The sequence below is a fragment of the Rousettus aegyptiacus genome, unplaced genomic scaffold (genome assembly GCF_014176215.1).
Source record: "Rousettus aegyptiacus isolate mRouAeg1 unplaced genomic scaffold, mRouAeg1.p scaffold_m13_p_3, whole genome shotgun sequence".
NCBI lineage: Eukaryota > Metazoa > Chordata > Mammalia > Chiroptera > Pteropodidae > Rousettus > Rousettus aegyptiacus.
The window spans coordinates 16,050,295-16,065,379 of NW_023416306.1; the positions used below are offsets into that span (position 1 = coordinate 16,050,295).

Here is a 15,085-nt window from a genome sequence, read left to right on the forward strand (position 1 = left end):
TCCTTTTGCCATCTACAAGATGGTGGGAATCTAAAGATTTAATGTTGACACAGTCAGAAATTTTTCCAGGCCAGCTGGTCAACACACTATCAGAACAGAAATGAGATTTCGAAATTCCGATTTCCCAGGCCCACTGACATTGTTCAGAGGATAGATGCCAGTGCACAGCTGTAAGGAAAAGACAACAACAGCCTTTTCATAAAGAAATGCCAAGAAACTGAGTGTGGAACTATGAAACGGAAACACTGGACTTCTGGGGCGGGAAGGCCACAGTGTGTCATTTGCTATCGAAATGTAGAGTCTGCATTTATTATGGGGAGCCTCTTAGTCCCTATCTCAACTATTCTTCTGTATTTTTATTCATATTATTCCCTCCCTTTTCATAACTTGTATCCCTCTCCCTTTAATTTATCTACTGATTTTATTTGGTGAAATCATACCTTTTACTTACCCGACTAGTACGTGTTTAGTGAAGGGATTGGGGGAGAATATGAATGGCTCCCTTAGCAGTCACAGCCCTGCTCACTAAATATAAACCGATGCTGATTTTGGATTTGTCTAACCTCCCCCCCCCCACCCAAAAATAAAAGGAAAAAAAAAAAAGGAAGAATAGCCATAACTTTTGGTGGAAGTATCATTATCATGATTGTTACTATTTACTGAGCAACATAACATTAGGTGAAAATTACTCTAAAACTGTAGGAACAGATAAAACAGGATGTGAGGGGTGTTGTATAACTGCATCAGTGGTGTATTGAAAAGCTGATTCAGGGAGAAGAGATGGTTCTTGTCAGGAAGAAGCATTTTCCATTGTGGATCTCCTCCTCGCCTCTCTCTGTCCATCTTTATGGCAACAGTTTATTAGATAATCCATAATCACCTCCTTCCTGCCAAGTCAGGTCACTCTCATATCTCTTATAACTTGGGACCTGAAATTTGTCATGGGAAAAAAAAAAAGTGTTTGATGTCAGAATGAGAGAGACAGCTTAAAAGGCAGTGACTTAGAGAGGAAAGACAGTGACTTGATTCACATCAAGGGGAAAACTGACACTGTCAGCTAAGTGTCTGACAAGCAGGAATAGAAAAGAGGAAAGCGGGATAAGAAAGGGAATTTATGGGCCACAGGATCAATTTCCTTAACCTAACTGTTCCTCTTAGATTGCTTTTGTCTTATGTTTCTTTGTGCATGAAGACCGCTGGCGACTAGCTGTGCTTTAATCCCAAGGTCAAGGATGCGACTGCTGTATCTGGAGCGCTGCTTCTGCCTCGCAAGGGCTGTGGGGTTTAAGAACGGTCGATTCTCCTTTTCCTTCCCTCGAATCTGATATACTGCTTTGAGTTCTGAGTTCTTCTCTTTCTCATGGAGACCGTGTTCGTGTGGTTAGAACTGATGTAAGGCTTTGGAGATGAGCTTCTAGACACATATTTGGGTTAAATGAGGAGTTCATAGAATATAGTTCACGATGAGGTATCTTAACCATTTTCTCTAAAAGGGCCTGATAGTAAATATTTCATACCATATGGTTTCTGTTACAACTACTCAACTGTGCCTTGGCAGCACAAAAGAAGCCATCAACAACACAGAAGTGAACAAGCGTGGCTATGTTCTAATAAAACTTTATTTATGACACCAAAACTTGAGTTTCTTATATTTTTATATGGCGTGAAGTATTCTTTTTTGGATTTTTTTCCCCAGTCATTTAAAAATATAAAAACTCCAGTGAGCTCACTTATTGCCGAAAGAGGCAGCAGGCCAGATTTGATCTTTAGATTACAGTTTGCAGAACTCTGTTCTAGATCATCCACAATTTGAAGGAGAGTGAGCTTTGCCAATATGAAATAATTAAGAATACTTCCCAGAACTTGGAAATGTCTGAATTAAATACAGTCTTGAAAAATGTTTTCCCCTCTGAAAGAGTTTCTTCAATCCAATTGCAGGCTAAGATTTTCAAGTTAGAAGCCTGCTTTAATGGACACATAGAGCTCATTTGAAATTAGCAGCTAGTGTGAGCCATCAATAAAAATAGTTGTTCTTTTAAATGAACTCAAAGCAGTTTTTACTCTGTTGTTTACGTGATTCTCTTCCAGAGAAAATCCTTACTAAGACATGCAAAGTCCACTTAAGCTCAGCCCTGGGAGGCCTATCGCCTTGAAGGAATATTCATACAAGAGAGTTTTTATTGTATTTTGTATGTGCAGGAGATGAATGAACTTAGCAAGTTCCATTTTCATAAGCTCTGTTTTTCCCACTCTTTCTTTCTGTCCAATAAGGTTGTTTTGCAAAGACTCACCGCTTTGCACACTTCAGCCTTACTTATACTGTGTTAATTTATCTCTGATCTCCCTAAGTGGTTTATTTAAACTGATTGGAGCCCATAAACTAACAAAAATCCCAATATAAAGAAACAATAAAACAGACCTTCCATGGGAGATTGAGGAAGCATGAACAGGAAGGGAATCTAAGAGGAATGAATTTTCTCAAAATACAGACGGCTGGACAGCTCAGACAGAGCAAAATATGGCATTCGGGCCACCATGGGCTTTCAGCACTGGCCATGGGTTTGTTATTATCAGGTTCCCAGAGGAAAGTGTTTTGAGGAATGGTTTAACCGATCCCATCTCTGTCATTATTTAGACCACATCCCTGAACTGGAAAACCTCACCATGACCGAGGTTGGCTGGGATGGCCTCAAACTCAACTGGACCGCAGCTGACCAGGCCTATGAGCACTTTGTCATTCAGGTGCAGGAGGCCAACAAGGTGGAGTCAGCTCAGAACCTCACGGTGCCCGGCAGCCTGCGGGCCGTGGACATCCCGGGCCTCAAGGCCGCCACCCCTTACAGAGTTACCATCTATGGGGTGATCCGGGGCTATAGAACACCAGTGCTCTCTGCTGAGGCCTCCACAGGTACCTCTTACCTTTTTGTCTAGAGCTTCTGTTTTTCTCAACAGGAAATTGCCCAAGGATAAAGAGATGCAACCTGCTTTTGAATGGACTTGTTCTGCCCTAACTTTTAGCACTAATATGTTTAAGAAAGAGAAGCCATCGGGCTGTACAGCTTAAAGGGCAGCTTTCACACTGCGCCCCAAGTGGACAACACCCTTGGGAACTGTGCAGAGCCCCGCCTGGGGACTAAACACGCAGTCCCAATGTCAAAGACATTTAGCTTCACAATTAGGTCCCCACTGATAAGATGTATTAAAGCATTTTATTTAAAAGAAAAAAAATACATCATGAAGCTAATCTCCTCATCTACTGGAGGTTAGGGTAATTCCTTAAAGATGTAAGAGCCCCTTTGCTCTAGTTCATAATTTTAGGAAGCTGCATGATGCATGTTTATCTTTTAAAAAGTCCTATTTTTTAAAGTATTCTAAGCCTATTCTTGTGTTTAAAGATGCCCTGGATCTTGGCGTGTGATTTGATTGTTAAACGGTGCTCTGTCCTTCTCCAGGGGAAATTCCCAGCTTAGGAGAGGTCACCGTGTCCGAGGTGGGCTGGAATGCCCTCCGGCTCAACTGGACTGCTCCCGAAGGGGCCTATGAACAGTTTGTTATTCAGGTGCAGGAGACTGACGCACTAGAGGCAGCCCAGAACCTCACGGTCCCGGGAGGGCTGAGGTCCGTGGACCTGCCTGGGCTCAAAGCAGGCACTCATTATAGCATCACCATCCGCGGGGTCTCTCAGGACTTCAGCACAACCCCTCTCTCTGTTGAAGTGTTGACAGGTATTCTAAACTAGTTTGTTAATTTGCTTCCCACCCATTCCCCACCCCCATCCACCTCCCCCTTCCACCCCACCCTCCCACCAACCCACCCCTGTTGTCTTTGCTCAGGAGGGATCAAAGCTCTTCCCTGCTCTACACTGGGTTCAGCCCCTACCACCTCGGGGAAAACCGGTGAATCACCCCTGATTCCATCCAAATGTCACATCCCTTATACGGCCAAGTCTTAATGTGGCATGGTAGCCAATTCCATGGAAAATTCCACCTACTCTTTCTTTACAAAAGTGAGAGGTGACTTTTCTTTCAAAACAAGTTTCAGTCATAATATTTAAGAAGTTGGAAAGTACAATTCGCAAGTGGAAAAAAATTGGTCTGGGCTCGTTTTAAGATCACACCAAAAGATTCCCCAAAGCCCTATCTGTATGTCCAAAATGGAAGTCGCGAACAATTCCTAGAACTATCTTTTATTCCCAAAGGCTCAAGAGAAAAACCCTGGCATTAGTGCCAACCATTGGAGGGTGCTCAACAGCTCTGTAAATAAATTATGCATCTGTCATCAACACTAATCAGACAGCTCATCCCAACCCTAGCCAAAATGCCATCTTACCTGAATCCCAGTGTGCAATTGCCTTTTTTAGTAACTCAGTAACTCTGTGTCCTTGCACAGAGGAGGTTCCAGATCTGGGAAACCTCACGGTGACCGAGGTTAGCTGGGACGCACTCAGACTGAACTGGACCACCCCAGACGGGATCTATGAGCAGTTTGTCATTGAGGTCCAGGAGGCTGGCCAGGCCAAAGAAGTTCACAGTCTCTCCGTTCCTGGCAGCCTGCGCTCCGTGGAAGTCCCAGGCCTGAGGGCTGGTACCCCTTACACAGTCACCCTGCACGGCGAGGTCAGGGGCCGCAGCACTCGACCCCTCGCTGCGGAAGTCACCACAGGTATATGACCCTCCTCCCAGACAGGGACGTGACTGAGCCAACCTGTCTTTGGAACAGAGAAAATTCTTTATGTAGCAGAACTCTGTTTCAGTGTTATTTACAGGCAGCATGAATATAAGCTGTCCCTCGGGGAAGTCTGGGTTGGAATTCTACCCTATGCTGATTATTCTTGGGTATATCATTTTACATCTCTGAGCCTTCTTTCCTCATCTTCAATTCAGTGATAATACCCCTACCTCAGAACACTGTCAAGAGCAGTGAATGAGATAATGAAAGTCCTCAGCAAAGTGCCCATCTCATAATAAATATTGAATAGCAAATAGCTGAATTTATCAGATAGCCAAATAGCATAGTAAAAACAGCATAAACAGTAAGGCAGTGGCGTGAGAATAAGGTCTGAGCTTTCTGGAGAAATCTCATCATTAGTGGCCTCAGAGTCACTAACTGCCATCCAGCTTGTAGTCGGATCTCTACGGAAAACATTTGAAACAATCTAGTCATCTGCTGAAATCATCCAAGTCCCTCTCTCCTAACAAAGGCAGGGACATTCTCAAGAAAAGACAGCCACATTTGACCTAATGTTTTTCATTCAGTTTGTGGAGGAAAAACAATTCATCTCAATATGTACTCTGAAAATATGCTGCGCCATCTGTTATAGAACACTCCATGCTGTTCATGAGGTTTCTAGAAACAGCCTTAAAGGGGACTCTGGGCAAATGGGCTAGATATTTGGTGATAGGATTTTCATGCCAGTCCCTAAGCCCATGATCTTCTCTATATACCCTGTGTTTTAATAATGCCACCCAAATAACCTAATTTGAAAAAAAAAATTTAATTGACTTTTTTTGCTCATATATACCAAATAAATTCGGTCCTTGCTAGAAACTATACACAATTCCAAAAAATGAGAAAGAGGATATTGTAATCCGCCCAAGCTGGCCAGGTTATCATTGTCCTGTGTTTCCTGCAGTCCCTTCAAACCAAACAAGAGCAAAAGGGGCCTTGAGATGAATATAATCTGGGTCCAGCATGTGAACGGCCTACATCTGCAGTTTGTAAACTTTTGTTTTCAGCAGCGGAACTCAATTTTTGCACATAGAATATTGCAAGGAACTCCATATGTGACAGCTAAACAAACCACTGTTCTTAGTGAGCTGGGGAAAAAAAAAAGGAGCTGCCTAGATCCCTGATCCCAACCCAGTTCTTCCACAAAAACGCCAAGTCTATGTGGAGCACAGTTTGAAACAGTGTCTCTAAACGGTAGACTTTGCTTAGACTCTCGCTGTGCACTGAAGCCCGGGATTCCTGAGATGAGTCCCTCGCACCTTCTCAGCTAAAATCCCTGCAGTTACTTCCATTTCTAAATTTGAATCCATGGCCACTTCAGCTTTAAAAAGAGAGATGAAGAGATTTCATTTAACCCTGAGAAGCATTTACTAAGGAGTGGGCTTTTCCATATTTGAATCTAAACTTTCTAAATCAGCAATAATAACTACATTAAATTTCTTCCTATGCTGTAGAAAAGTAGTGGGCCCTGCTCTGAGCCTTTTGCTGAGCAAAACGTAATCACTCACTTTAATTAAAAGTGGGCCCTCATTTCACACACAAACGGCCTGGCTTCATGATCCGGCCGTTTCTCATTCAGACACCAAGTTATCAGCAGGAGGAGGTAGGAAGGAAGAGAACAAGCCAAGAGTCCAGTATAGAACCTTTGACCCCTGAAAACTGAGAAAAGTCCAGAGATAAAACATCAGCCTTGTCCCAACCTGAGACATCATATGCTTTACAAACCCAGTCAGAGAGCATGTGGCCAGCAATGAGATGGCCTCACCGATGTCAGGTAATGAAACGAAACAGGGAGTTCTTTACGATATGACTGAGAAGTCTCAAGGGGAAACATCAAAACAATGACATATTTGTTAGGCTGCCAATTACCAGGCACCCACTATGAGCCAGGCATGATACTCAGAGGTTTAGAAATACTATCATTTAGTCATCACACAACCCAAATGAAATGGCACTGCCGGCTCCTTTTACAGGTGAGGAGAGTAAGGCTCAGAAATGAGCTGAGTGACATGCCCAAGATTACACAGCTAGCAAATATCAGCGTGGGAATTCTAACCCAAGACCCAGCTGCCTCCAAAGCCTGCGCAAAAAATTAAACGGTTAAAACCACTCCTGCTTCCTTTAATGCAACCTTTTCCAATTGCCCTTTAAGTTCTGGCTGTGCCTACTCAGAGACCCCCCGGTGGGTTGTGAGTAGTCCAGGGTAAATAATACAGATGTCCCCCTTCCTGGCCATTTTCAACTCCTGAAGAAAGCTGTGGACAGATTACCGCAATTCAGATTAGAAATGTTCAGAGTCCAAGAATGAGACACACACACACACACACACACACCACATGCACACACAATTCTCCCACCTCTTTCTCTCTTCCTTCGAGCTGGGCTACGGGACATTTGGTTTCCTCATTTATCGGTTTATGGAACTGACAAATACCTCTCTGTCCTTCTTCAGAGGAGCTCCCCCAGCTGGGAGACTTAGCCGTGACCGAGGTTGGCTGGGATGGCCTCAAACTCAACTGGACCACAGCTGACCAGGCCTATGAGCACTTTGTCATTCAGGTGCAGGAGGCCAACAAGGTGGAGTCAGCTCAGAACATCACGGTGCCCGGCAGCCTGCGGGCTGCGAACATCCCGGGCCTCAAGGCCGCCACCCCTTACAGAGTTACCATCTATGGGGTGATCCGGGGCTATAGAACATCAGTGCTCTCTGCTGAGGCCTCCACAGGTACCTTCCCCTCCCTGTCCATGCTTTCTTCTCAGGTTCCCTGCTTCCTCTCCGAATGATGGGTAGGGAGTAAGGAGTCAGCTTCTTCCCATGTCTGAATCCTTCCATGCTCCCCTTAACTGCTGGCTGTGCATGGTCAGAGATCTCCCACTGGGCTGTGCCTTGGTCCAGACGCCTTTGCCATCTCGAGAATGAAGGATGCAAATGTTGCCTTTTTTGACCTTCCTCCAGCCTCTCCCAGACATTACCTGTCTAATTCTACAACTACATCTTTATGGAATGACAGCTTTCTGTTTCAGGAGACAACCTGAAGGTTTTAATTTTTTTCCTCCAGTGCCTGGATATAACTAAAAGCCGACTCTTCCCCTGTGTGAGTTGTGGTGGAGCGCAGATTATTTACTTCAGAGAGTCTTTTTTGCTAGTTGGAAATGGTGCTTTACGATCCTGAATCCCCCAAGGGTATGAGCATTGCAGTTCTTGCATTTAAAAGAAATGTTTGAGTTTAAATGTTTCTTTAAAACACACTGAGGATAATAAGAGAACTGAATTGCCCTCCTCCAGGCAATTCTCTAAGATACTGAGTCATTGTTAGAACACCAAATTAGCAAATAGCTAGACCAAAAAGAGGAGAGAAAAAAATTACACAAATATGACTGGATACAATACCAAAGAAAAAGCCATTCATTAGGAGAAGTACACACAGCAGCATTTGAAGCAAGGAATGTCCCATGCTGTGAATGTCAAAGATCTGATGCCCTTTTTGCTCTTTTAATCAAGAGTTGCTCCCTGGAGTGTTGACCTTTGGATGGCACACTCCCAGCTTAGACCCAGGAGGGTGCATTACAGTTTACTCATCACTCTGCTGAGTGACAAGGCATTCAGTGTTTCCCCAGGAGCCTGCTAAAGTGAGCAGCCTTTCCAACACTGATTTCCATTGCTCATCTTCCTATATGCCTACACTGGTTTAAACTCAGTAGATGCTGTGTTGTTTGGTTTTGCATATGCCTGCCCCATTTTTATATAATTATTGCAACCAAACTTTCATGGAAACCTTCATGTCCTAGTTCATTCTGCCAAAAACAGCTCCATATTTTAGCTTCAGTCATTTCAGTATCTCTTGCTAACATAAACTTATAGCACAGGCAACTGTGAATGGTGACCCTAAAATGCCTAAAAATTGCAGCTCAGGGTGCCCTGGATGTACCCAGGGCTCCTTTATCTCACAGCCACAAACTATCTCTTCCCAGAAGGCAGATCAATCACCTACCACTTCTGATCTTTCCTACAGATCTTGTGGTTTGAGTGTTCTTAGTATTTTCGTGCTTTTTTTTTTTCTTTTTAGTGATAGCAACATTCTTGCCTCTGATGAGTCAGAATGCTGAAAGGATGGGCAGTAATTCGATCTGATTTTACCAAATCTCTTGAGAGAGGAAAGTCTTCTCCTTCCTTGCCAGAGAGACAGTATTAGCTTTTCAAACCCTGCTTCTGCCTGCCCTCTGCATGTTTTATTCCTGCTCCAAAAAGTTGGGGTAGGACCATCTCCAAGACAAAATATTATTTCTTGGCTGAACAAGGTTGCCTGACTGCTTTGTCTTGGCTCAGCTCTCCTGGTTGGCAATGCAATACTAGCCTTCTTGGCCCACACAGAAAGCAGTTAAGAGAAGACAAGCTATTTTAACAAAATATGAGAACTGCTGGCCCTTGTCAGAAGCATAAAGAACCAAGAATTACACTGACAAGTTGCCAACTTCCCATAAGTCACAAAATCGGAAGCCTGAGGGTACCACCTGGGGAGGGTAATGGTGTCAGAATTATCTAGTCTTCATTGGAATTGATGCGAGCTCTCTTAAAGCAAAGGACACCTGCAGGAGGAAGCCAAGTAATCTTGGTCTCCGGAGTGCAATTCAAGACAGCGGAGGCTGCCAGCACTCATATCTTTTGACCAATGGCCAGCATCCCGGAGATGGGGCTCCTGGAAGCACCTAGGCTTAGGCATAGCAGGTCCTGCCACAGTCATTTGGCATGTCTTCTCACACCAGATTCCAGCCAGCCTGGTCATGTGTGGCAGCTCCAGAGCAGGGAAATCTAATTGCCATACCTTCCTTTTTGCATTTTCCTTTTAACGAATCCCCTTTTCCTCTCCCATTGGCACCGACTGATAACACTGCTTCATTTTGCTCTAACCTTGAACCGTCAGATCTTTCTACCCAGCTGTGGTTCTATTAACAACCTCAACTTTAAAGCACAGCCAAAGGATTCACTCAAATTGATTTGTTTCTTCTCTCCTACCCACCCCCCTTTTTTTTTTCAGCTGGAGAACCCGAAATTGGAAACTTAAATGTTTCCGACATAACCCGTGAGAGCTTCAATCTCTCCTGGACAGCTACCAATGGAGCCTTCGAGACCTTTACCATTGAAATTATTGATTCCAATAGGTTTCTGGAGACGAAGAAATACGAAATCTCTGGTGCTGAACGAACTGCCCACATCTCGGGGCTACGCCCTGGTAACGATTTTATTGTCTACCTCTCTGGACTTGCTCCCAACATCCGGACCAAAACCATCCATGCCACGGTCACCACAGGTACACGTGCATTCTCCCGTTCATAACACCCTCTCTCCAGAGTCTTCTTTCCAGGATGAAGCCACTCCTCCTCACGCACTGAAGCACAAGCCACAGTGCACTATCTCCTCCAGGATGCCAGGCTGAAGTGCTATTTAACATAACTCTCTCCCAACAGCAGCTCAAATGGAGAATTTCCATTAAGCCTCTTGCCCGATTTATCACTGACCAGGACATTGGCAGTATAAAATGTAGTTTGGTCCAGTTTGCCATATAGAATCAGTAACAAAACAAAACAAAAAGTTCATAATGAGCATTGTCTTTGACTTTGAAAGTCATCTACATCGGTCATAGAGGCCTTGAAAATCATATATTTTTGTCATCCTACTGTCTTTGTCTTTCTAGTGCCTTCGACCTCCTAATACCCAAATATGCCAATGATTTAATGCAATTGTGCTGGTGCTATTTTTTTTTTTTTTTTTTGACTGGGAAAGTAATAAGAAAGAGCAGAGATTACTGAGCATATGAGTGCAGAGGAAACCATGCCACGCAGATCACTCCAATTCCAGTGCTATCTCTAGGAGAGGAGACCAGAACATGCTGTCTTGCCCCAGAGCAGTGAATGATAGGTGACAAACCTAAAAGTGAAATTGCTGGTTTAAAAGAGGAGCTTGGCTAGCAGAAGAGTAAATGGCTCTCACTTTAAATTTGTGTTACCTGTGACATACGTACTATGGAGATGTTCTTTGGCCTGTGACAAAAGAGGTTATTCCATATGAATTCAGAAAGGAGTCTTTCCATTCAAAATAACATTCTTAGCACATTTTAGATAATGCCTTCTTTTGACAGTTAAAGTAAGACATCACGAACTGATAAAAAAAAAAGTTATTTGTAACATAAACACTGGAAAATTTCTTCTTATAGTTCACAATCTCATATTCTTGGGAATTCAAGAAAAGGATTGACATTTTAGCATCAAAATTATCATGGGCCAGCTTTATCGAGTTCTCATCTCAACCAGATTAAAGTACAACAACCCCTGGGAAGAAATCTGGTAACCGTATATATTCGTTTCTCATAGTTTAACTGGTTTCCAACAAAGGACAAATTCCTTTACTAGAGGGTAAAGTATACAACTTTATGGATTTAGTCTTATGTGTTTTGCTTTGGACCCTATAATAGTGTTTTAAATTGACACACTTTCATATTGTTTTCTTCTCGCTTTGGTGGCTGAACCTCTCCTAAGCTACCTCACTATCTTAAATGTGACCTGGGACAGTATGTCCATCTTGTGGAAAGCTCAGGAGTCTGCCTTTGATGGCTTTCTCATAAAAGTTAGGAATTCTGACCACCTCCAGGAGACGGTGGTGCCTTCCGTGCCTGTGGCATCTCACAGCTCTGTCATTAACAATCTCAAAGCTTCTTCCAATTTCACTGCCCACCTTCACAGGCTGATTGGTAGCAGAGCACTCAGACCCAGATGGTCCAAACAACCACAGGTATTTCCCATGATGGGTTCTTCATTCTCCATTGAACTTCCTTTGAGGAGCATTCCAAAACACTCACTCGCTACTCATTTTGTATCCTCCTAGTTCCTCAGGATCTTCACCAAATTTGATAGAGCCAACCCAAATTAGAGCTTTAAAGTGTTTTGGGTTTTTTTAGAAAAATACTCTCACTCCAAATGAAGGAACTTCAGTGTCAACCTCTTTTTCCTAAATATCTACTCACATCTGGAGTTTTTCTGTTTGTTTTGAGAGAGGTAACCTGACATGCTTTGATGTGAATTTCTAAACCATCCTTTCATCTGATCTTGAATAATCATTTCCAGTTCCATTCATCATCATTTGCCTGTGGTCTTTCTAATCAAAATTTGCCTCTGTCATATTCAAAGAGATGTGTGCATGCCATTTTTGGTTCTTGGTCAGAATGCTATATATTCTTTTTCTCTCCAATAAGATTTTAAAAGTGGTTCCACTAGTATGCTGAGAAAAGACCCTAAAACACACCCCAAAACCACATGAGGGGATTCAGTGATTTCATCTTGTTCTTGGGATTTTTATTTGCTTACATTCCCTACAGATCGATCTTTTTTCACATTTACTCCATCAAGCATGTTTCGTCACCTACTGTTATCTGTCACAAAGAATCAGAGTCTTCCTTTCACCCATTATCTCATCCGAATCTTGGTGCATGTGGTGAATATTCAGAGCATTAAATTTTTGAAAATGTCCATCTTTATTGGAAGCAGGCAGCGTGCATGTCAAGGAATTGTTTCAAAGGATTAAAAGTAGTAAGAGAAAAATGTCCCTAGCTTGCATGAAACACTACCATTCTCTTTCTGAGTTTTTTCTTGCATCTCACTTTTCAACTTGGTTGCACCCTTTGGGAGACAGCTGGCAGTAAACCTGACCTTGAGAAGCCAGGTCTTATTCAACATGGTGAATGTGCTGGTACTGCCAGTCTCTGTCTGGCAGCATGAGACGAGTCCTAGCATGCATCCTTAATTTGGGAGATTGCTTCCACAACAAAATATAGGGCAAAAGAGTCTCATTTGGAGGATTTTACCTCCTGTGAGGTTAAGGTAATTTGCCAGTGCTGTGGCTAAAAATTATACCATCATTGGCTTCTTAAACTGATTAAGTAGGAAATCCCAAGTCATTTACTTATGGCTATATTCTGCTTCTAAACCAGATTGTTTTGTCCACAGGGACTTTATTGCTGTGAGTTATGCTGTGCAATTGTCCAGTTAAAGTTTATCCAAATGAGTCCATTCCTTTCAGCAAATACTGGAACTGCAGCAAAACAACTCCCAAAACTAATTCTCCTTAGGAGAATTAGTCTGCTTCCTCTCAACTCTAAAACCTGATCCTAGTATCTCAGCCCTCCAGGACTATTGCCTCTCTCTAAATGCATTCTGAATGAACTTGCTTTAATGTTAGTACTGCCCTATAAATATGCATTTATGAGGCCAGAACACATACAACCCAGTTGAAAGTAGCAGTACTGGCCTCCTACATTTGAAATGAGTTGCTGTCATCACTGATTGTCTAGACTTTAAAGGACAAGGGAAACTTAACCTCAGCGGTACTACCCATTGTTCCAAATTATCCATAAGTGAATTTCCTAATCAGAAAATACCATGCCTAACTTCAAGTTTTTCTTTAATGTTTGCACACACCAGGAATTTTTTAATGAAAGCCATTTTTACCTTTACAGTATTGGGGGTTAGATGTAGGTTTTCCTATGGTGTACATATTTGGGTTTCTAAATACAATGGAGAATTTCTCTTGTGTGAATATTAGCCTTTAATTTGTGCAATCCAAATAGATCTAAAGAAGACTAAATAAGGAAACTTCAAAGTAGCATTTTCTAAGCCATGCTCAGTGGAACGAACACTTGAGATGTTCAAAGAATATTCCTCATAAAGGTTATCCTTGATCAGTAAGTTTATGAAATGCTGGGCTAAACACAATTAAGTAGGCTTCTTTACAGCGCCAGTATTTCAGAGCCTTTAAAATGCTAGCATGCTTTGTGAACCTCTAGAGTGAGATACAATATATGCTTTACTATGAAGCTGTCTTTTCTTGGAACATCTTACAGAGCTAGTACCACATTACAAACCTTCAAAAATGTAGCCTAAATCCCCTTTATGTTAATTCTACCTACTGCTTTCATGGTTTGTGTTCACTTTTTTCACACATGACTAGCCAATGGTCAGGTTTATACTTAAAAAGACACAAATCCACACCTGCAGATAAAGAAATGCAGCCTAATATATTACCTTTCTGCAACTATTTGGAGGGATTGATACTTTCAGGTTCTATGGCTACCTTCTGGAGAAATCCACTGCTTCCTCTAATCACATCTCTCTCTTTCTCCCAGCCCATGTTTCTTCCCCTTCAGAGCCAGAGCCACAGCTGGGCACGCTAATCCTTAGCAATATTACTTCTGACAGCTTCAACGTGTCCTGGACCACTCAAGCTGGGCCTTTTGCAAAGATTGTTGTCAATATTAGCGATTCTCATTTCCTGCATGAGCCCCAACAAGTCACAGTCCCAGGAGATGCGCAACATGCTTATATCACCGGTTTGGTGGAGAACACTGGCTATGACATTAGTGTAACAGGGACCACCTGGGCCGGGGACCCCACCAGACCCCTCACTGCCTTTGTCATGACAGGTACTCATTCGAAGGTTCTCACTTGTCTGTTTAGAATTCTGCAATGGGAAAAGGGAAAATTGAGCTTAAAACACAATCTGCTCCATATGTAATTAAGTAAGGGGAGAGCAGATACTACTGCAAAGAGGGACAGCCACTCTTAGGAACTGGAAGCAATGTATTCAACAGTTGTATAAAGCTTCTGAGGATTTCCATGGCCAGTTTTATAGGTTGATCCACAATTTGGAGATTCTGGCTAAAGAGTGAGTTCTAATTTAATAATGGCCTATGGCATGAATTTTATCCATAAATCATACTGGGTAAGTCCATATACTACCTGCCCCAGAGATATAATAATTTACCTTTTTCTTCTAAAAAGTACTTCTTTAAAATTGACTTTACAACAGATTAATGAAAGCTTAAGCTAGGATAGCAGATAAATCTTGTTTAATTAAACCTTACCCATTCATTACTTAACTTCTAACTTCTCTTTGAATTACATTTAAAGAATTGGTTTTCTATTTTCTTCTGAGATTATCCTAAATTAATGGCAAAGGTAGCAAATGATGTGGATTTACCAAATCTCAAGTCTGAAAAATCTCAGAAAATATTTAGAATTCTCTTCCCTTCCACTAATGAGAATTTTCAGGAGACCAACTTTGCCATTTGATTTTCACATTAAACCAGGCCTCTCCTAGGGTCTAAATTTCTATAAGTAAGCTCTGCTAATATGTTCAATTAAGCATTTAATTGGAGGCAGCATGGTGCCCCAGAAGAGTAAGGATTTTGAGATCAGGCCCAAGTGATTCCTAATCTTCCTCCACATCTTTTCAGTTATATAACCTTGTCTGGTTCTTAACTTCTCCGAACCCCAATTTCCTTATGTTTGAAGAGAAGATAGCCACAGC

General features: G+C 42.3%; 1 protein-coding gene across 9 annotated transcripts in view; it reads left to right on the plus strand.

Annotated features, from left to right (window-relative positions):
* The window catches only part of TNC (tenascin C), an 83,746-nt gene that overhangs the window by 41,145 nt on the left and 27,516 nt on the right, over positions 1–15,085 (plus strand). For 3 of the 9 annotated variants that reach the window (XM_016152388.2, XM_016152397.2, XM_016152414.2), the window contains exons 11-15: positions 2,636–2,908; positions 3,453–3,725; positions 4,390–4,662; positions 7,181–7,453; positions 9,765–10,037. In XM_016152388.2, the coding sequence (XP_016007874.2) occupies positions 2,636–2,908; positions 3,453–3,725; positions 4,390–4,662; positions 7,181–7,453; positions 9,765–10,037 (1,365 nt within the window). Of the gene's footprint in view, positions 1–2,635; positions 2,909–3,452; positions 3,726–4,389; positions 4,663–7,180; positions 7,454–9,764; positions 10,038–13,901; positions 14,199–15,085 lie in introns of all 9 variants that reach the window. The other 6 variants (XM_016152373.2, XM_016152364.2, XM_016152406.2 and 3 more) reach the window with 4 other exon arrangements.